The sequence below is a fragment of the Danio aesculapii genome, chromosome 22 (assembly GCF_903798145.1).
Source record: "Danio aesculapii chromosome 22, fDanAes4.1, whole genome shotgun sequence".
In the NCBI taxonomy this organism is placed as follows: Eukaryota; Metazoa; Chordata; class Actinopteri; order Cypriniformes; family Danionidae; genus Danio; species Danio aesculapii.
The window spans coordinates 8,186,774-8,209,439 of record NC_079456.1 but is presented as its reverse complement, the minus strand read 5'-3'; the positions used below and the strand labels follow the sequence as shown (position 1 = coordinate 8,209,439).

At 35.1% G+C, this 22,666-nt stretch overlaps 1 protein-coding gene and 1 long non-coding RNA gene across 2 annotated transcripts; both read left to right on the top strand.

Annotated features, from left to right (window-relative positions):
- The first annotated feature begins 1,216 nt into the window (after positions 1-1,216).
- Positions 1,217-15,873, top strand: gpd1b (glycerol-3-phosphate dehydrogenase 1b). Its single transcript, XM_056448168.1, has 8 exons — positions 1,217-1,334; positions 6,491-6,668; positions 8,964-9,104; positions 9,197-9,335; positions 12,002-12,114; positions 12,188-12,424; positions 15,330-15,436; positions 15,538-15,873. The coding sequence occupies exons 1-8, from the start codon at positions 1,294-1,296 to the stop codon at positions 15,632-15,634; spliced, it is 1,053 nt and encodes a 350-aa protein (XP_056304143.1). The 5' UTR covers positions 1,217-1,293; the 3' UTR covers positions 15,635-15,873.
- Positions 15,874-19,902: 4,029 nt separating this feature from the next.
- Positions 19,903-22,183, top strand: LOC130216301 (uncharacterized). Its single transcript, XR_008835783.1, has 3 exons — positions 19,903-20,152; positions 20,230-20,307; positions 20,859-22,183. It is a non-coding gene; the product is annotated as an uncharacterized LOC130216301 (long non-coding RNA).
- The last annotated feature ends 483 nt before the right edge of the window (positions 22,184-22,666 follow it).

Below are 22,666 nucleotides of genomic sequence, written 5' to 3'. Positions count from 1 at the left end.
GATTTAAGATGGCAAATCCTTATGTCATGTACGACTTTGGCGCCAACAACATCCTGAAAATATTTACTGTATTTTTAGTGTCATCTTAAAAATCGTTTATGGTTGCATTTGACTACTTAATTCCATCTAACTTTTTATATGATTACCTTAGGAGTCTCCCATCGGGTTTATTCTAAATACATGAGGTATTATTGCAGCAATGTTTTTTTTGTGTATAAACGTATATCCAGTGGCAGATCTAGGAATTTTTTAAAGCAGGGCCCAAGGTGGGGCCACAGTTTACAGAGGGGGGCCAAGTTATTACATTGGAGCTAACACCTAGACTCTCTGGAATACTTGGTTCTGATTGGTCAATCATGACATTCAGACTCAAACAGGTACTACCAATTGCCATCTCTCTCTCTCTCTCTCTCTCTCTCTCTCTCTCTCTCTCTCTCTCTCTCTCTCTCTCTCTCTCTCTCTCTCTCTCTCTCTATATATATATATATATATACACACACACATATTAATTAATAAAAAGCAATCTGAAAAAGTTAACCATAAAAACGCTTATTGATTTTCATTTTATATTGAGCGTATATCGTGTTAAAATCGTTAATGATAGCATGGCTACTAACCTTTTAGTGAGATGCTTTTATAATCATAATCTCGGGATCCCCTCAGTATTAGAGAAATATTTCTTATTTAGCCTATTATACAGATTGAATAATTTTGTGACGTCGTGCCAAGAGCTAAATAGCTAAAATGTAATTTTTATTTATTTATTTATTGTCGTTGTTATTGCCAATGTTGTTTTAAGTTAGCAAACAGCCGTTAGGTGCAATTTTGGCGCCACCAGCTTCGTGAGAAAGTTTACCATAGACACGTTTATTTACGTTTTAAATTTAGCGTTTATATCGTATTAAAATCGTTAATGATAACCCACTTACCTTTCGTTAAGATGTTTTAGAACACTAGTATGGGGATCCCCTCAGTAATGGAGAAATATTTCTTATTTAGCAGGATATTTATAGAAATGTAATAATCTTCGTTTTACAATCATCAGTTAATTCAAACGTAATCCTCAACCCATACGTAATAGTAGTTTAGTAACGTTAGAGTTTCTAATAATAATAAATCATATTTGTCACTTGTCAGTCCAGTATGAGAAGAAATCAGCCAATGCGCGTTAAGGGGAGTGATGCGCGTTCACGGGCTATTTAAAAGCGCGCGCACAGGATTCTCTCCGGTCCGTCAGCGGCTCTCAAGCACACCGAAGTCCTTCAGCCAGTCCAGCCGGGACAGAAGCGCAGCATGGCGGCCAAGAAAATCTGCATTATCGGCTCTGGCAACTGGTGCGTGACATTCAAGTGTTTTACATTAATTTTGCGCATACGTGTATTATTATTATAATGCAGGGAGCAGTGGGAGCTGAAGTATATTTGGAAGCAGCCTGTTTTAACACCCAAATATAATTTATTTCTATTTTAGGAAGTTGATTAAATGCGGTATATATATTTTTGCACGGCTTCGCTCTGCGGATATCAAGTGTAATCCAGGAATACTTGACCTTTCCGTTTTTATACACTCGAAATATCATAGATTACATAATGTTATGTCGCTGGACAGTTCCTTAAGTGATTTTAATGTTAACTTGCTATTTATTTTATTATCCATGTCATTTATTTATTGTCTTTAATGTCCAGATGTGCGTTGTTTGGTTTGCTGTAATTGCTGAGGTAATATTTGCTGAGTAATGATTGACCCAGGTGTCCGGTGATCCTCTTTAAACCCAAAGAAAAGGCTGCAGGCTTTTTTTGACCCATAAACTTTAGCCTCTTTTACAGCATTGCATATACTGAAGCAAAGTTATGATATGCAGTGGATTAATATTTTCATCATTATCTATTAACATCTCAGTGCATGGTTTCATGTTTCCAATCTTAGAGAAATATTTCAGTTTATTTTTAGAAGATTTTTGTTGTACTTGTGCAGACACATAAGATTTAAAGGCATAGTTCACCCCAAAAAAGAAAATTGTCATTTTACTCTGCATTGTTTTAAACAAGGATTGTGACGAAACCATTACTTAATCTTATGATACTATAGCTGTATAATTCTAAAGAAAATGGTCAGAAATACTACATTTTATGTTATATGTATGTAATAGGCCTATTTGTAATGTAATTCATAATTCCCTTAAGGCCAAAACGTATTATTTGCAGCCCACTTCAACTAAAATAGTTTATTTTGTAGATAACTGACCAACAAAATACATTAAAATAAAGATACAAGTTATACAGAATGAAATTTGTTACAAAAGAGCATTTGTCCGACAACATTAGACTATATGAAGTGGTCAAAATTTGTTTCAACGTTTCCTGTTGCTATTTTGGGTTTTTCATCTATTTTTTTTTTTTCAGTCTTATCAGGGGTCTGTTCTTTGTATATGGATGACTCAATTAGCTGGATTTGGTTATTGGCGATTTGACACGATCCAGGATTGTTTCGTTCTTCAAAACTCATTTGGGAGTTTTTGTCATAGCAATAGGTCTGGTAGCTCAAACCTGCTCAGGAGCAGACTTATGTCATGTAAACAGGATTAGATCGGTTCTTTTCAAACAAAGGTAATACTGAAAGTATGTACCGAATGCTGACATTTTTTACAGTAGTAACCTATAGCTTATATACATTTGGGAAAATAGTAAAATGGTTTAAAAAATGTTAAGTGTAAGTTTAACAACTATGTAAGTTTAAAGAGCCCATATTATACATTAAAAAGGGTCATATTTCGGTTTTATGGATCTCCAACAACATACTGATATGGATGCAAGGTCAAAAAACACTTTCATGGTCTTATAATCTGCATGTATTTTTACTTAATTATCCAAGCGAATACCATATGAATTGTTCAGTAATTCATTTGTTCCCAAACCCCTCCTAAGCGCGAACTAATCTGCGCTGATTGGACCTATGACAACCTGTTGTGATTGGTCGACAGCGCTCAGCGCGAGACAGTAAAATGCCCAGCGTGGTTTGTCAAGCCCCCGGTTCGCCAACATTGGTATAGGATCCGATCGCAGCGGACGCTCGAAACACGTTTTATAGTAAAACTTACTCAACAGTGTTATTCAGACACCTTACCACCAAAAGCTGTGTAGTTAAACACCAGCATATTACTCCATTCTTAACTATGACACACATTCAGTATTAATCCACACAGCAGCAAAAGCTAAACTATTCTGACCCTTGACCGCTGCACATGTGTAGGAACAGCTGATGGTGGCCACAGCAATGATAAAACAGCAGTGGAACATGAGCTCACATGCGCATTTAAAACCGTAAACAAAGCAGCACGCGTCGCGTTTTCAATGTAGCATTAGACGTGATATGAGACAAAAAGAGTTAACCCGATACAGTACAAGCGGTCACAAGTAATAAAACACAATTAAATACATCATTTGCAAGCTAGAGTAAACAAGGAGACAAGCCATTTACTTACACTTATGAAATGTGTCGTGGGCCAGGTCTGATTTCAATAATTATCTTTCATTTTGGAGCTTTTTTCCCTTCTCATCTGTAACTTAGATCATTTCTATTTGCAATTATTGCTGTGGCACCTTTTGCATGACGTGTTATATTTCCTCAGGGCTTACCTGTATTCTGCTTTGCCCAGAGATCACATACCCAGCCAGGGGGTTGTAGCGCTCACCAGAGCTCCTCCTCAGCTGCAGCAGGCTCCCTTTGTGCCTAATAAACTGTCCTTATTTTGCACGCCCCCTGGTGTATTGCCTGTCCATTCGTCTCACAAGTCTCATACATCAGTAGTCTTTTCTGATCCTTCCTTTAACAAACGAATGAATCGCCCATTTCCCTCACACTTCCAATAATATCCAGGTAAGCACAGCGTCTTCATAACTCATGATGACTTCAGGATCTGTTTGTATTTCCTGCTGGGTTAGTGGGCGGGGCCGCAGGTTTAAATTATACCCGAGTTTGCATGCGCAACAATTGGGCGGGGCTTATGTTTCGTAGCCACATCACGCCGAAACGGCTAAAGACTCGTTTTAAAGACGATTCATTCTAACCACTATGAGTCAACTCTTTTATAGATGAATCAATAGTTTTAAAAACTGGCCACTTTCAGATTTAAGCCATAGCTAGATATTTCACTTCACTTAGAGCTGTGCTACACACTACATGGAAGGTCATTTTCAAAAACCCACAATAGGGGCTCTTTAATATACATAAATATAAGTTAAATATAAGTTTAAAAAACATGTAAATAAAACTTATGAAATCTCCACTCCAAAATAAAAGTACAAAAACTGTCATGGCGGTGTTCTCTATTCAAGGGGTTCAAAGAGAACCTTTATACAAATAGATACAAACACATACTATTTTAAGGTACCGATCCAGCTTTAGTAGTACAATTTGTCTATAATACTAGACAACATGCACAATAATCAACAGTTTTTATTTGTTTTGCATTTTTTAAAGGAATAATAATTTATTCAGTCTTTCACGTTCAGACAGATAGTATACCAGTGATTTGATGCTTCGCAAAAGTTTCAGACACCTTCACCAATATCAAAATGGTTTTTGATGGAGAATTAATTAAAACAGCCAGTTATTACGCTGATTAATCAATCCGCTCTAAATGTAAAACTAAATAAATTGCTAAATACTCTCGACACATGAAAGTGTAAAGCCTGCAGCTCACAACAAATATGTATAGTTATTGAATCAGAATCAGAAAGAGTTTTATTGCCAGGTATGTTCACACATACGAGGAATTTGTTTTCGTGACAGAGCTTCTACAGTGCAACAGGATAACAGAGACAGGACAAAAACAGATAATAAATATATTTTTAAAAAATACAAGTAGTTATTGCGTATCATATTTAACAAATTGTTTACTATGAATTTTATGTAATTTAGCTCATATGAATAATTGAATATTAATCAGATGATATCATTATTCTGCTGTGCTGTCAGCCAATCGTTGCATTGCTGATCATGATTTCGGGGATCGATAGATCTGTACTTCACAACAAACGCAGTGACCTCAGATCAGTTCATCCTGATATTTTAATCTGATTCGCGAACTTGTTTGAAAAACCGAATTAGCCAGAAATTATCAAGATTAAAAGATCCAGGATCTGCCAAATCATCTTAGATCATTTAAGTGAGGCACGAAGAACGGACCCCCAGGTAACAATCCAAAGTAATTCAAAAATTTCGCTTTGTGAGTCGTTCTTTTAACGAGATTGTGGTGGTTGTTGTAGATACTAAATCATATTAACAGGAACAGAAATGAACCGATTCAGATGTATGTTCGAACTGAAGCTTTAGAAAATGTGCAATAAGCTACTATAAAATGCGCAAATTCTACAGTTTTGCAACCTTAAAGGGCTCCACAGATTGTTAAAATAAGATAGTCGATTGTCACTCAAACGTGTGAGCATTCTATTGTAGATAAACCATTAATGACGATACTACCATTTACAAACTTCAGTGGCACCACCAGTATTTTGGAGCCATAGTATCGCGATACTACCATAGTACCGGTAAACCGTGCAACCCTATTTCAAACCTTTTGTTTTTCCGCCTGTAGGAAAATCTGTTTTTTCCTCAGGTCCCTTCACTCTAGTTTTTGTATCACCAGTGAGTGTCTGCATCAAGACCGTCCAAGCTTGGAAAACATGAAAAGAAAATCAGCTGAGTGGTTCAGTATGATTTTATTCTGACACAAGGGAGGGAAGAGCAATCTTATATACACATTGAGGGTCCGCCTGCAGCTGAGCCCTAACACAAAAGAATATTATCATAGAAGGAGGGAAACAGCGATACAAAGACAGCTTACAGCAACCAGAATACGTGAGAATGTGTGCATGTAGGTGTGCGTGCATCTGTGAGCGAGTCAGATAGAGACTTTTGCGCAGGGACGGAATGTTCCGGCCACACCGAGATAAGATGAACAGAATATGCATACCCACACACATTTCTGCAGTGAAAAGACACAATAGAGAGAACAAGAAAAACAGGCTGTAAAAACAGTAGAATACACACACATTTATTAATCAAATCCTTCACCGCCTAAGGAAGTCAATGGTTACATGTTTTCAGCTTTCCTGAATTTATATTATTTTGTGTTTACCAGAATAAAGAAGCAAATATTTGGAACCACTTGAGTAAATGGTAAATTTTCATTTTAGAGTGAACCATCTCATTAATTAACACTTTTTGAATGTCTGAATATCGTTAAATACCTAATATTATCACAATAATTCCCAAACACCAATGGTAACTTGCATGCTTTCGACTTGTACACCTCAGCTCTGATAAAACTAATTAAAGACGCATTATATAGTCTAGTCAGTGTGTCGCAGTAATGAATCTGCTTCTTGAGCCCTCAGGAGAGCGTCATCTGTCATTACTGATCCAGTGCTGTGTGTTCATTACAGTTTATCGGGACTCTTTAAGCTTTGAGTTTTTTTCATTTCCTCAGGGGTTCTGCCATTGCCAAGATAGTAGGCGCCAATGCAGCCAAATACAACACTTTTGAGAACACTGTGAACATGTGGGTGTTTGAGGAGATGATCAATGGACGCAAGCTCACCGAAATCATCAACACTGAACACGAAAACGTCAAATACCTGCCTGGACACAAGCTGCCGCCCAATGTGGTGAGAATGAGAAGCTTTTTGAGCAAACAGTTGTTGATGTTTACAAACTTTTCTCTCTCTCTGGAACATAAAAATCTGTCATGTGTCATTTTTTGAAATTGAGATTTATATGTCACATGAAAGCTGGTTTAAATAAGCTTTCAACTGATGTCTAGTTTTTAGGATTGGACCATATTTGGCTGAGATATGAGTATTTGAGAATTTAAGGGTTCAAAAATATCTAAATATTGAGAAAATCACCTTCAAATTCGAAGAAGTTGAAATATATATATATATATTATATATTTCAATATATATAATATATATAATATATATATATATATATATATATATATATATATATATATATATATATATATATATATATATATATATATATTATAAATATATATATATTATATATATATATAATTCTACTAATCAAGAATTAAGTTTTGATGTATTTACAGTTGGAAATGTATAAAATGTTTTATTTATGGAAATTCTTAACTAAATGGTTGATTTTTGACTTGTAGTTGGTTTCTTTTTTAACTACTTGACTCGTAGTTGGTATCTTTTTTTCATTATTTAATAAAAAATTAAATATCACAAGATATAAGCCATTATTATTATTTCCAGGGTACAAATTATACATTGATGATCGGGGGAGGTCAACTTTTTCAGTAGTAGTTTGGTAATGCATGCCTATTGCCAAACAAGGTTTTTAACATAAGGTCACATATTGGTTTGATTAGCAGTCTGGGACACCATGCAGACACAAAAATGAAGATGGAAAAGAAAAAAGCATAATACAATATTGAAGCTTGTTTTCACAATAAAATGTTTATAAAAAGTCACAGCTCTGATATTTTATTCTTTTAATTCAGATTGTATCCCACAATTCTAATCTTTCTGAAATATGAGGCACAAATTAGCGGAGTTAACTAGGCATGGGAAGATAACCGGTTTTACTGCGGTTTGAAAAAGTCAAGATTTTAAAACTGCAAAAATGTTCTGTTGTACCATTTCTAAGATATTTGTAAGGTTTTTTTTTTAATGTGTTTTGAAGAAATCTGGGTTTTTACAACTAATGAAGACATCAGAAGTCGATGGTTTATTTGAATTATTTCGTCTGATATGTTTACTGCTCCAGAATATTATAAATGTTTCCTAAAATAAAATGTATTGTGTTCAATGGGTGATTTTATTTATTTATTTATTTTTTTCATTTTTTAAATTAATTAATTATTTATTAATTATTATTATTATTATTACTATTGTTATTATTTAACCTAGACATTTATAAAAACATATTTTACAGCAGTAATCACAATACCGTGAAATTGTGATATTTTTATCCAAGGTTATCATAACCGTCAGAATCTTAAACTGGCCCATGCCCATGTTAGAGTTAACCTGAGAAAAAAATATAAATAACAAGTTAACATGAGAAATTATTATTAGTACCTTATAAGGTTTCTTAAAAACGACAATTTTTATCTTGCAGCTTTCTAAAAATCTATCTAAAATGTCATGAAGAAAAAAAGTCTGATATTTTAGTTTGTATCTTTTTTTCATGAAGTAATAAAATGTTATATCCAGGGTGGGAATTATACATTGATGATGAGGGGGTCAACTTTTTCGCTAGTAGTTTGGTAATGCATGCTTCAGTGAATCAAATTACTGAATGTATTTGAATTATATCTGATTTATTAATAAAAGGTATACGTTTTCAGTGTTTTCAGGGATATTTAGTGACTATTTTAGAGGTTACTGTCGGTCAAACTGTACAAATTATGTGTCAAATCTTTTTTTATGGCTACATGCAGATATAAACATAATATTTTACAAATATTTTACAAGAAGCGTGTTTTGTAAATACTTAAGATGCCAGAAATGCCAGTTTCAAACTGTTGAATCATTTTTCCTGGCATTGATTGACGCAATCATAGATTCACAAAGGTATGAACCGTTATAGTGGGGGCCAAATGTATATTTATATTATACATTTTTAATTATTAATATTTAAGATATGAATCAAAGATCAGAGAAAGCTATTTCCTACTATAAAAGGGCTGACCTCCCATACAACTTGTTTTGATGTCCTTCAGGGGGGTCAAGCGTTAATTAGGGGAGTCAATCTCCCCCAAACCCCCCTTTAATGCGCACCCTGGTTATGTCTTACAATTCTAAGGAAAACAAAGCCACAATTGCAGTTGATAAGTCAAGAATAGGTAATTTGTAATGTTTAAATTACAATTGCACAAACCAGCATCCATAATAAACCCCATATTAAATATGTGTTTTTCTCCTAAGTTGGCAGTTCCCGATTTGCTGGAGTCAGTGAAGGGTGCAGACATCCTCATCTTCGTCATCCCACACCAGTTTGTGTCTCGGATTTGTGACACAATCAAGGGCCACATCAAGCCGGATGCAGTGGGAATGTCTCTAATCAAGGTGAGTTTCCCCATTCATGCTCACCTGTTTTTCTGTGCAGTGAAGCTTGAGTTTATACCTGAGTTTATATCACTGTGTGTGTGTTTCGTAAGGGTGTGGATGAGGGTCCTGACGGGCTGAAACTGATTTCTGATGTCATTAGGGAGAAACTGGGCATCACCATGACTGTGCTGATGGGAGCCAATCTGGCCAATGAGGTCGCAGATGAGAAATTTTGTGAAACCACTATCGGTAAGTCTGCTGAAAAAATGGATATGTTATCTGTAGATATTATGGAGTGTTTTTGTTTTGTTTTTTGGATATAATGTTGTATTTCTGACATATTTATTCTTTAAACATGCAGCATGCATCATTGCCCCAATACACATAAATATTGTTAATTGTTTTAAAATATATTTACATTACTATTGTGTTTTAATTATGTTATTGGTGCACAACATTAATACTTTTTTGTTCATTAAATTCACACTAAGTAATATTTGCACACACTTTTGACCACATTATCAGACCCAAATGTCCTGAAACACACCTGTAGCCAATCAGCAGAAAGAGGCATGTCTAGCACTGTAACTACAACTGAGGTATCAAAAGGTGTGGAGTTTTATGGGTGTGTTTAATTTGGAGTTTCGGTAATGTGTAAACTGTGGTAATGTCGTATTGTGTTGTGGTAATAACGAAAAAAAATCATCTGTAGTTTCAGTAATGTGTAAAATGTGGTAATGACAAATTGTGTTGTGGTAATGACGAAAAAATTCATCTGTAGTTTTGGTAATGTGTAAAATGTGGTAATGTCGTATTGTGTTGTGGTAATGACGAAAAAAATTCATCTGTAGTTTCGGTAATGTTTAAAATGTGGTAATGACGTATTGTGTTGTGGTAATGATAAAAAAAAGATTAATCTGTAGTTTTGGTAATGTGTAAAATGTGGTAATGATGTATTATGTTGTGGTAATGACGAAAAAAGTTTAATCTGTAGTTTTCGGTAACGTGGAAAATGAGATAATGATGTATTGTGTTGTGGTTATGACTAAAAAATTTAATCTGTAGTTTCGGTAATGTGTAAAATGTGGCAATGACGTATTGTGTTGTGGTAATGACGAAAAAAATTAATCTGTAGTTTCGGTAATGTGTAAAATGTGGTAATGATGTATTGTGTTGTGGTAATGATGAAAAAAGATTAATCTGTAGTTTCGGTAATGTGTAAAATGTGGTAATGACGTATTGTGTTGTGGTAATGATGAAAAAAGATTAATCTGTAGTTTCGGTTATGTGTAAAATGTGGTAATGATGTATTGTGTTGTGGTAATGATGAAAAAAGATTAATCTGTAGTTTCGGTTATGTGTAAAATGTGGTAATGACCTATTGTGTTGTGGTAATGATGAAAAAAGATTAATCTATAGTTTCGGTAATGTGTAAAATGTGGTAATGATGTATTGTGTTGTGGTAATGATGAAAAAAGATTAATCTGTAGTTTCGGTTATGTGTAAAATGTGGTAATGACGTATTGTGTTGTGGTAATAACGAAAAAAATTTATCTGTAGTTTCGATAATGTGTAAAATTTGGTAATGACGTATTGTGTTGTGGTAATGTCGAAAAAAGATTAATCTGTAGTTTTGGTAATGTGTAAAATGTGGTGATGTATTGTGTTGTGGTAATGACGAAAAAAGATTAATCTGTAGTTTCGGTAATGTGTAAAATGTGGAAATGATGTATTGTGTTGTGGTGATGACAAAACAAGATTATTGTGTAATTTTCGGTTATGTGTAAAATATGGAAAATTTTGTATTGTGTTGTGGTAATGATGAAAAAAGTTTAATCTGTAGTTTCGGTAATGTGTAAAATGTGGTAATGACGTATTGTGTTGTGGTAATGACGAAAAAAGTTTAATCTGTAGTTTCGGTAACGTGTAAAATGTGGTAATGATGTATTGTGTTGTGGTAATGATGTAAAAAGTTTAATCTGTACGTTCGGTAATGTGTAAAATGTGGTAATGATGTATTGTGTTGTGGTAATGACGAAAAAAGTTTAATCTGTAGTTGCGGTAACGTGTAAAATGTGGTAATGATGTATTGTGTTGTGGTAATGATGAAAAAAGATTATTCTGTAGTTTCGGTAATGTGTAAAATGTGGTAATGATGTATTGTGTTGTGGTAATGACGAAAAAAATTAATCTGTAGTTTCGGTAATGTGTAAAATTTGGTAATGACGTATTGTGTTGTGGTAATGACAAAAAAAGTTTAATTTGTAGTTGCGGTAATGTGGAAAATGTGGTAATGATGTATTGTGTTGTGTAATTTGCGGTTATGTGTAAAATATGGAAATTTGTATTGGGTTGAATGATGAAAAAAGTTAATCTGTAGTTTTCGGTATGTGTTAAAATGTGGTAATGACGTATTGTGTTGTGGTAATGACGAACAAAGTTTAATCTGTAGTTTCGGTAACGTGTACAAATGTGGTAATGATGTATTGTGTTGTGGTACTGATGCAAAAAGTTAATCTGAGTTCGGTAATGTGTAAAATGAGATAATGATGTATTGTGTTGTGGTAATGATGAAAAAAGATTCATCTGCAGTTTCGGTTATGTGTAAAATGTGATAATGACGTATTGTGTTGTGGTAATGACAAAAAAAGTTTAATCTGTAGTTGCGGTAATGTGTAAAATGTGATAAAGACGTATTGTGTTGTGGTAATGACGAAAAAAGTTTAATCTATAGTTTCGGTAATGTGTAAAATGTGGTAATGAAGTATTGTCTTGTGGTCATGACGAAAAAAGTTTAATCTGTCGTTTTTGGTAATGTGTAAAATGTGTTAATGACGTATTGTCTTGTGGTAATGATGAAAAAAGTTAAAATCATTTACTTTTCTTCAAATAATCAAGAATAATCTTGTGTTTAGGGTGTAAAAGCAAACCTCACGGACCCCTTCTCAAAGAACTAATGCAAACGCAAAACTTCCGTGTGACTGTTGTGGAAGAGGCTGATGTTGTGGAGATCTGTGGAGCACTAAAGGTAATCCAACAATTCTTTTAAGCATTATTCTTGAAGCTTCTATCTATATTTTATTGATGCGTTTGTGTTGTAGAATATTGTTGCAGTGGGCGCTGGTTTCTGTGACGGCCTGAGTTTCGGTGACAACACCAAAGCCGCCGTGATTCGTTTGGGTTTGATGGAAATGATTGCCTTTGCTCGGTTATTCTGCACAGCAAGTCCGGTTTCTCCCGCCACGTTTCTGGAAAGCTGTGGCGTCGCCGACCTCATCACTACCTGCTACGGCGGACGCAACCGCAAAGTTGGAGAAGCGTTCGCAAGAACTGGAAAAGTATGTATTTTTTTGTTGTCTTTACACCTAAAGTTTTTCATTTTGTTTAACACACAGCTTTTCAAAACACACTGCTTTTGAATCAGTAGGAACCTTTTTGGTTCTTGGATAAAGGGGTCATATGATGTTGCTAAAAAACAATATTATTTTGTGTATTTTGTGTTGTGTTATTTAAGATTGAAAAGTGCCCTGCCTCTCTGAAACAACATTTTTATAAAGCTCATTGGCTGCATCCAAAATCCCAAATATGCCCAAATCCACTTAATGGAGAGAATTGAAAAGAGTGAGTAGTTTTGAGCACTTGCTGCACTGAAGAAATGCCATTTTGTTTGTGTTTTTCTGGTTGATAAATAATCAATAATAGTTATTTAACGCTTAGCAAACTGTCTTAGTGCTGAAACAAAATATTTAAATTTCTGTAGTTTTTGTCACTTGTCTGTTGTGGATGCCGTCTTGTGTTTAGACACAGAAATTCATTCAGATCAGTGGGTATTCTGTTGTCCATATTTAAAATTTCTGTATTGAGAGGTCATGTTTCGACCTTCTATTGGTCTCACACAATCACATGATGCAATTTTGCAGATCAGAGTTCACCAAGCTTGAACTTTCAAAAGCTGCAGTCACACTAGAGTTTGAGCATGCGAAATTCTTCCATACGGTGCTGCAAAAAGGGGTGGGATAAAACAAGATTATTGGACAATAACAAAAGCATGAGATTGATCCATATTTTACATTTCTGTACATGGTCATGTTTTGACCTTCTCTTGGTCTCACACAATCATGTGATGCGATTTTACAGGTCAGAGTTTACCATGCTTGAACTTTGCAATGCAGCAAGATCTGAAACTTGCCGCATGACCATGCAATTGTGGTCTGCTGCATTCACATCCATATGAATGGAAGTCTATTGTGCGAAAAGTGCAATGTGACCACAGCGAAATGCGAAACTTGTTGCAGGAGCTTGCATTGCATTTCCAATCTACAGTATTCGGATGCATATTAATGGAAGTCAATGAGGCCGAAAATTGCAGTGTGACCGCGGCTTTCCTCTGAATAGACCAATGATCTCTGATTGGCCAACCATCCAGTGCATTTTGAGTGGCTAATAATTGGTGAAGCATGTGACAGGCATGTTATGTCCCTTAGCACAGTGTTTCCCAACCCTGTTCCTGGAGGCACACCAACAATACATATTTTGGATGTCTCCCTTTTCTGACCCATTAACTTCAGGTGTTGGAGTCTCTTCTGATGTTATGATAAGTTGATTCAGGTGTGTTTGATTAGGGAGAGGTTGAAAATGTGTACTGTTGGTGTGCCTTTAGGAACAGGGTTGGGAAACACTGCCTTAGCATATAAGGTAAATAAGCTTCCAAAGCAATACTGGCAGGTGTTGACATTATTACTACCTGATCAACTCGAGGCTGATTCTAATTTAGACAATGCAGATTACTAAGATTATTAACTCTGCAAGCATGATTTAAGAAGAACCTAAGGTTGTTAAGGATTTATTTTCCAAGTAAAATAGTTTGTATCCACAATGAAATGCATAGCATCTCCGAAACATATTAGCAGTGCCAACAAAACTGCAGTATTAAGTCTATGGCTTCCTTTCTTGCATTTACATTTGGGTGTCTGAGACTTTAATCAGAATCATATCAAAATCAATTTTGTCCTAAAACTATTGAACAACACCCATTCTTGTCTTTTATATATATATATATAATATTATTATTATTTTTATTTTATTTATTTATTTTTTTTTAATAGCTTGAACCACTCCAAAGACAAAGGAAGACTTGACCTCGCAATATATGACCCCTTTAAAACATTTGATCATAAATTTGAACCCCCTCATATCTGCATTCATCAGTATGGCTGTTATTATTATCTTATACAATTATTTCCCATTATCTTTATTAGAATAAATCTGAAAAAACAGGTATGGGATATTTATTTATTTATTTTTTGATCTAATTGTTTAAGACGTGTGAAAGGAACAGTTGGACAGAGATGCAGAATTAATGAGACAAAATGCTTTTGTCCTTCAGAGAGACATGCTGTAGTCTGTCCTGGTTTGTTTGTCCTGGCTTCTGCTGTATTTCTGCCAGTGCTGTTGGCAGTACTGTCTGAACTGCTGAGATTATGAATGTTGAAAAGTACAAACAGGTTTTAATCCATTATGCCATTACCTCTAGAAAGCACTCATTGGTGCAGGCTTTATTTTTCAGCATGATGATCATCCCAAACACACTGCTAATGCAATGAAATCATGTTTGTCATGAAATTGACCAAAAAAGAAAGATAAATCAGTCTAAAAGCATTGTCAAAAAAAATTAATCAAAGGTACAACAAAACTGAAAGTAATGGAGTGTTAAGTACACATTGGTTGTGTATTATTTTCTATAATTCAATAGACTGGAGTGAATTATTTCACTTAAACTATGGTTTCCACAGCTAAAGACACTGTTCAGAGGTTGTATTTCGGACATTTGTCAGGCATTTGTCCTCAAACTGCTCCTGTGGGCAGCACTAGCCTCTTACACACCTCATCCAAAGCCTTCTGTTGTGTTTTGATGTGACTGTTGTAGCTGTGAAATAACTGAAATCATTCAGCGTAGTGATATGGAGCTGGAATGCGCTTAAAACCTACCGGAACTACTTTAGCTGTGTGTTTATCTGAAAATAACGGCATCAGCCAATCATAATCAAGCATTCAACAGCCCTGTAGTATAAAAACATGGATATATAAACATTGTGCAAAAGTATTAACCCCCCAAATATACTGTTCTAATGGCGATTTCTCATCACGACCCTTGTGTTTACATAAATACTGAAGTACAATTTGAGATTTATGATTAAAATCTACTGTTTGTGTGCATCACATGTCATTTATGTTTATTGTCAGTCTATCGAGGAGCTTGAGAAGGAGATGCTGAACGGCCAGAAGCTTCAAGGTCCGGCAACGGCAGCAGAGGTTCATCAGATCCTCAAACACAAAAATCTGGTGGAAAAGTAACTGTCTTTGTGTTTTTTTTTTGTTTTCCACACTTAAATATCTTAAATATAACTTCATTAGTCTCATATTAAGTAATTTATGTTGACTTCCTCCACAGGTTCCCCCTGTTCAATGCAGTTTATCAGATCTGTTTCCAGAATCATCCGGTTAAAGAGTTCATCATGTGCCTACAGAATCATCCAGAACACATGTGAAAGTCCATTACGTTGGAGCTGTTTTCACACTAACAAAGTGTTGTGTCTTAAATGTTGTAAATTATCAACACGTGAGATTTTATTTTGGGTAAAAGACATCAAAAGCACTGTAAATGAAGTCTTTCCTGCACACTTGCAAAGTATTTTCTTACATGTCTGTCATTTCAGAGCCAATGCTAAAGTGCCTTACAAGTGTAGTTTGTTTCTTAACATAATAAACACATTTTATTAACGCCTTGCATTGTGTATTTGTGAAGTTGTTTATTATGAAACACTTGAGGAATGACTGAGGGTGAAGTTAGCATTGATTTCAATGTGTGTTTTGGTATTACTTTCTCACACACACTCCTTTAGGAATGTGACCTTTACATTCGTCTCTCTCTCTCTCTCTCTGATGCATGTTCACCTTTAACATTTGAGGTTCGACCTTTGACCTTTAATGAGAACAAGCAACTCCTGACCAAACCGCAGAGTTAAGCATTAGATGCTAATGTTTGCTAAACTGCACTGCTAAATATAGGCCTAATTACAACAGAAACGTGTTAAATGGATTTATTTGCAGTTTTTTTGTTCAATGTAAGCAAAACATTGTCAGTTTTTACATTCCACATTTTCAGGGTCTGTGCATTGTTTATTATACAGGTTCCTCAGCTTTCCCACTGTGGAGAACAGCAGCGTATAATTATGTCGCAGTCGTACCCTATCTGGTAAAAGTTTTTATTTTTGGAGATGTGATTTTCTGCTTTGGACACCAGAGAGCGATGGTGAGTTTGTGTTCAAGTTCCCATTTATATACGACATATACGAGCTCAGGTGTCAAACTTGGTTCCTGAAGCGCCTCAGCTCTGCACAGTTTAGTTCCAAACCTAATTAAACACACCTGATCCCTGGCGCTTCAGGAACTGAGTTTGACGCCGCTGACATAGAGCGTATTGTGTTATAATAAAATACTGCAAAATTAGTATATATTTAGGATGCAACGTGAATCCAGCTGTTTCTTGATTCGGTAAATAAACAATTCTGCATGAAAGTGATTTGTATCGTTTCTTTAAGGATGGGGAACCAGAATATCAGAAGGCAGTTTCTTTTTCTGAGCCTTCATCTACATCACTGGTAAGTATAACACTGCTCACATCTAGTGGTTATGTCTAGCAATAGCATTTATACATTTCGCTACGTCTCGTTTCTTGTAGATGTCACCCAACCGCACTAGTCAAGACAGTGTGCCAGATGTGAAGATGCTGGACTTTCCCTTACAGAAATGACCTGTGGTATTTCAGCAGTACAACATAAATTTACCACACAAAAAAATGAGCAAAGCTAAATTTGACAGGATTACAACTACAGGACTTTCACAAGAATTAGCTTTTTTTTTTTTTTTTATTCTGGCTTTCTCTAAAACATTATTTTCTCTGTGCAAGATAATATCATAATTCCTTGAATCAGATTAGACCATTAGCATCCTGCTGCAGTTTCTCTTTAGGTCTTGTTGAGTGTTGCTTATAGGGCTGCATGATTCTTGGAAAAGATGTGATGCTGTTGCAATAACGATATTTCTTGCAATTTAACTTCCAAAACAGTATTATTATCAGCCATTAAAAACATTTATGTAATGATTATAATAAATTAATCAAGTAACAGATTATTTTGGATCTAAAAAAAAAAAATATGTCAAGGTGCAAACATCTAGTCTTTTAAACACCACGAATGACTGAAAACCTTGGCGGATATTCTGATTCTTATTGACTGTTGTCATCTTTCATTTTTTTTCTCCCAGCATTATTTTCAGCTCTAGCTTCAGCTATTCTTGTCCAATGTATTTTTTTGTACCTGTTTTATTTTATTTATTTTTTTTGCTTTTGATGACAACAACAATAATACATAAAATTATTAGAATAATAAAGCTTCAAAATATGTTTTGTTTCTTCAAAACAAATAATAATGAAGATTCTGGGTTGCATTTAGTAAATGGAGATTAATAGATAGTTTTTTTTACTTGTTGTCTATCATCTAATTCGGTTCTACTAGAAAAATCAATGTGTCATTTTTTTTATGAAACTGTATAACAATAATTAATATTTTTACAGTACTGTGACGTTTGGGGTTATGAGAATAAAAATACTGGACGTGTAAATTGTTTGCTTGCTAGTGTTACGCAGACATTTTTCTATATCCACAAGCTATGACAATTGCATTCTTTTCACAACCTTTTCCAATAACATTTGTATCACTAAATGTTTAATCTGAAAGAGACTTTTGTTTTGTATGGAGATTCAAAGGAAAACCATCTGTGTGCCTACGACATTGCGCAACTATAAGGAGGTAGTATGGCAAGCCGTAGTGACATTTAATTTATAACCCGTACTAGTATATATATTTCATGTTACTTGTACTCATATTTTAGATACTAGTATCCTTTCCATTAAGTACTAGGACTTATTTATTAGATACAAGTGCCTGTTCTTTAGGTAGTGCCAATTCTACTAGTGCTTTATCTTTTTCCTGTCTTTTGTAAAGTTACTAGTACTTATTAATTAGATACTAGTTCTTATTTATTAGATAATAGTATGTATTCTACTATTATTCAATTATACTTGTCTTGAATGGCAAACATAAAACTAGTTCTTTTTTTTCTAGTTACTAGTAACTTCTTAGACCAGAGATATTCTGAACTTAATAGGTAGAAGCCTACTTTTTGTATTTGCATTTCTGCACAGTATTGTATGTTGAATATTCATGAACCAGGAACACATAGGAAAGACAATACACAAAACATGAAAATAAATCATTATTTCAACACACACACACACACACACACACACACACACACATTACCCTCCTCCTCAGAAGACACAACACACACACACACACACACATTACCCTCACCGTTCGCCTAGAGCAGTGTTTCCCAACCCTGTTCTTGAAGGCACACCAACAGTACACATTTTCAACCTCTCTCTAATCAAACACACCTGAATCAACTTATCATAACATCAGAAGAGACTCCAACACCTGAAGTTAATGGGTCAGAAAAGGGAGACATCCAAAATATGTACTGTTGGTGTGCCTCCAGGAACAGGGTTGGGAAACACTGGCCTAGAGCGCCAGTTCAGCTTGCTGGTTGTAATTCAGACACCTCACCTCGAACCTGAGCTGAACTATTTTGAAACTTGACCGTTGCACGTGTGTAGGAACAGCTGACGATCCGTAAACAAAGCTGCACGCGTCGCGTTTTCAACGTGGTTTTACACGCGCTATGAGAATATAAAGAGTTACCCTGATACAGCACACGCGGTTACAACTAAACACAACTAAATACTTAATTTGCAAGCTAGAGTAAACAAGGCAACAATTTTAATCGCACGTACTTACACTTGTGAAATAGAGGAAGAAACTGATCCATGATGCACTGATCCATGTTCTGACAGTCTTTACTGATCCTTCTTTTAACAAACGGCCGATGAAGTCTTCTTTGTAAGCATGTAGTTTCCAGAAGCACTCAAACTGCTCAAGGCTGGGCTATAACGCTGAGCTTTCATCTTTGGGTGAACTGTCAATAATATCCATCTGCACAGCGTGACTTCATTCGACCGGTGTCTGTCTGTGTGTGGCTTTTTTTCTGTGTTAGTGGGCGGGGCCACAGGTTTCAAATGTCCCGGGTTTGCGCGTGCAAGTACTTGTGTTTCATAGTCGCATCATCACGAAACACCTAATGACTCGTTATCAAGACGAACTCGTTTGAAGCACTATGAGTCGACTCTTTTATAGATGAATCAATAGTTTTAAACACTGTTCACTTACAGATTTAAGCCTTAGCTGGATATTTCACTTCACTTAGAGCTGTGTTACACACTACATGGATGGGCATTTTCAAAGACCCTATAATAGGGGCTCTTTAAAAAGGTGTTGAAATTATCATTAAAATTCCTGCATACTGTATATCCTGGTCTTGTCACAAAAAGTAAAAAACAAAAGCTGCAGCTCTCCATATTCATTCACTAAAAATAATTTGGGGTTTTCTTTTATAAATACGAGAATAATGAATAGCCCTTAATAACATTTCAGAAGCTCAGTTAAAATCCTCTTATTAAAATATCACTAAAATACAGTTAATGTTGTCTGAAACATGCAGAAACAAATAAGAAAAAGCTGTTAGACAGTGGATGAAAGTGAACATACATATGGTAAATACAAAAAAACTCATCTGTAATATGAAAAATGGAAAAGTGTTTGTTTAGAATATACTTTAAAATTGTATGTTGACTGGATAACATTAGATGCATAATAGGATTAGGTTCACCTCAATAGTACTGCAGTATTTATTTACACCAGATCCAGTTATTCGTTGATGAAAACAAAACTTTCTAAAACTCAAACTTTCTCAAAACTATCTGTGTTTATATTTCCAGAACCAGGTCTTCCTCCAGCTGTTGTAGCAGGAATATGTGCTCTTATTCTGCTTCTTGCTGCAGCAGCTTCTGTGATTTACTATTTAAAACCCCAAAAAAATAAGAAAAGGTGAGCTGAAATATAAGCTCCATTTTGTGAATAAATTATTATAAATAATGTGTTTAATATTGTTTTTGTTCAAACAGCCATCAGACGGAGGACTGAGCACAGTGATAACGGTTCACCCACCAGCACAAACACAGAATCCAGTGATGTGGATGAAGGTATTCTGCATGTACGTCTTTTCTAGCACTTCTAGAAAACACAAAACATCTTAAAGCTAAAAGTGTCTCCTAAATTACAGATTTAGGAGAAAGTCTATAAAATAATGGGCGTCAGCCATCAATTTAAGACTTCTAATACATTCTCTAAGAGTTATCAAGAAAGAAGGCGGTTCATTCCGCTGTGGCGACCTCTGAAATAAAGCCAAAGGAAAATTTATGAATATTAAGAAAGCATTTTAGCACTGAAACTATCTCCTAAATCAGTGAAACGAGTAGTAAAGAGGACTTCTAAATACCTTTGACCAACTCACAGACTATTCTTAAGGCTGAAACACATCAAGCTGACAGTTATTGGGCCATCGGTGAGCATCTGTACTATCTGGTTTGTTCCACACGTTGCAACTCGTCAGGTTAATGTTTGAGCGTGTTGGCCTGAATCACATCAGAATTTCCTGTTTAGTCAAATTCATCCTTTCAAGCTGATACAGTGCTGGAATAGGATCAGGAAGTTTTGATTTTTTACACCTAAGCAGAACATAACTCTTTTGCAGGTCAATCATGATGAAGACTCATCCTCTACTCATACTGAGGTGGACGCTAACAATAGGATGTCCAATGACCAACTGATGAACACCAGTGAGACGTCCCATAATCAGACTGAGGCATACTGATGAACACTAAACGTGGGACATCCCTTAATCAGACTGAGGCATATTGATGAACAATAAACATGGGACATCCCATAATCAGACTGAGGCATATTGATGAACACTAAACGTGGGACATCCCATAATCAGACTGAGGCATATTGATGAACACTAAACGTGGGACATCCCATAATCAGACTGAGACATTGATGAACTCTAAACGTGGGACATCCCATAATCAGACTGAGACATATTGATGAACACTAAACGTGGGACATCCCATAATCAGACTGAGGCATATTGATGAACACTAAACGTGGGACATCCCATAATCAGACTGAGGCATATTGATGAACACTAAACGTGGGACATCCCATAATCAGACTGAGACATTGATGAACTCTAAACGTGGGACATCCCATAATCAGACTGAGACATATTGATGAACACCAAACATGGGAAGTCCCATAATCAGTGTAAGGTTGTTACTTTTAGACTTTGAAGTTAAACATGAGAACATAAAGGGAACATGAGAAGAGCACCAGCTGAAGCTTAGAGAAACACAGATTATAGTGGAATTGTTTTCTTAAAGATGCACTTTGAAACACTTTTTCATGTCAATTAATGTCAAAAGGATTTAGCATTTTGTTATTATTTAATTGACCCAGCATTAACTTGTGTCTGTTGACTATCTGCATATGCGTGTGAGAATGAGTGTGAGTGTAAAACAGTGAGCATGGCTGTTTGTGGTCCTGCTGACATTTAGAGGTTTACGTTTAGCTGTTGAGACCATGTAGAATCGTCATGATGTTCTTATGCTGGCTCCACACCAAACGCTGAGCTCTGCGTCACTTGCTCTTGTTCACTTACAAGATGTTTTTTCTCTTTTTAGCTGATTAAATCTAAAATATTATGTCAAGGTGCAAACATTTAGACTTTTAAACACCACAAATGACTGAAAACTTTGGTGGATATTCTGATTCTTACTATCTGTTGTCATTTCCTCTATTTTCTCCCAGCATTAGTATTTATTTTCAGCTCTAGGTCTTTTATTTTGCGCAATAATCTGTCAACTGAAAAAGTTTAAAGTCATCCTGCTTTGCCTTTTTTTTGTGTAATGTCAGCAATAACAACAATAATATTAATCCATAAAAATGATTAGAATAATCAAGCAACACAGTTAATTTTGTTTCTAATCAAAACTAAGAATAATAAAGAATATGGGTTGGATTTAGTAAATGGAAATTTGTAGATTTGGATTTTTAAGTTGTTTTAGTATTTTATTTTTATCATTATGAAAGCAAACTGTAGTTTAAAGTCTTAAAATTGAAATAAAATATATATTCCGTAGTCTACTTACACCCATCCTTAAGTTTAAGTTTAAGTTTAACAACTTTATTAATCCCACCAGGGGCAATTAGATTAGGGTAATAGCTTTTCATGATTCAACAAACACAGACAAATCGCTTACAAACAGTGTTAAAAAACAAAACAAAAACAATAACAATCCAGCTTGCTTCATGTATAATTTCATAAATAGTTAAAAAAAAAAAAAAAACTTGGAAAAACACATGTATTAGAAATGTAAATTTAAAACTTGCTAAAATGTAATGTTGTAAAGCCTTACTGCCTCTGGAACAAATGTAAATTTATATCTGTTGGAAGAGCATTTAATGCTTCTTAACCTTCTTCCAGAGGGCAACAGAACAAAA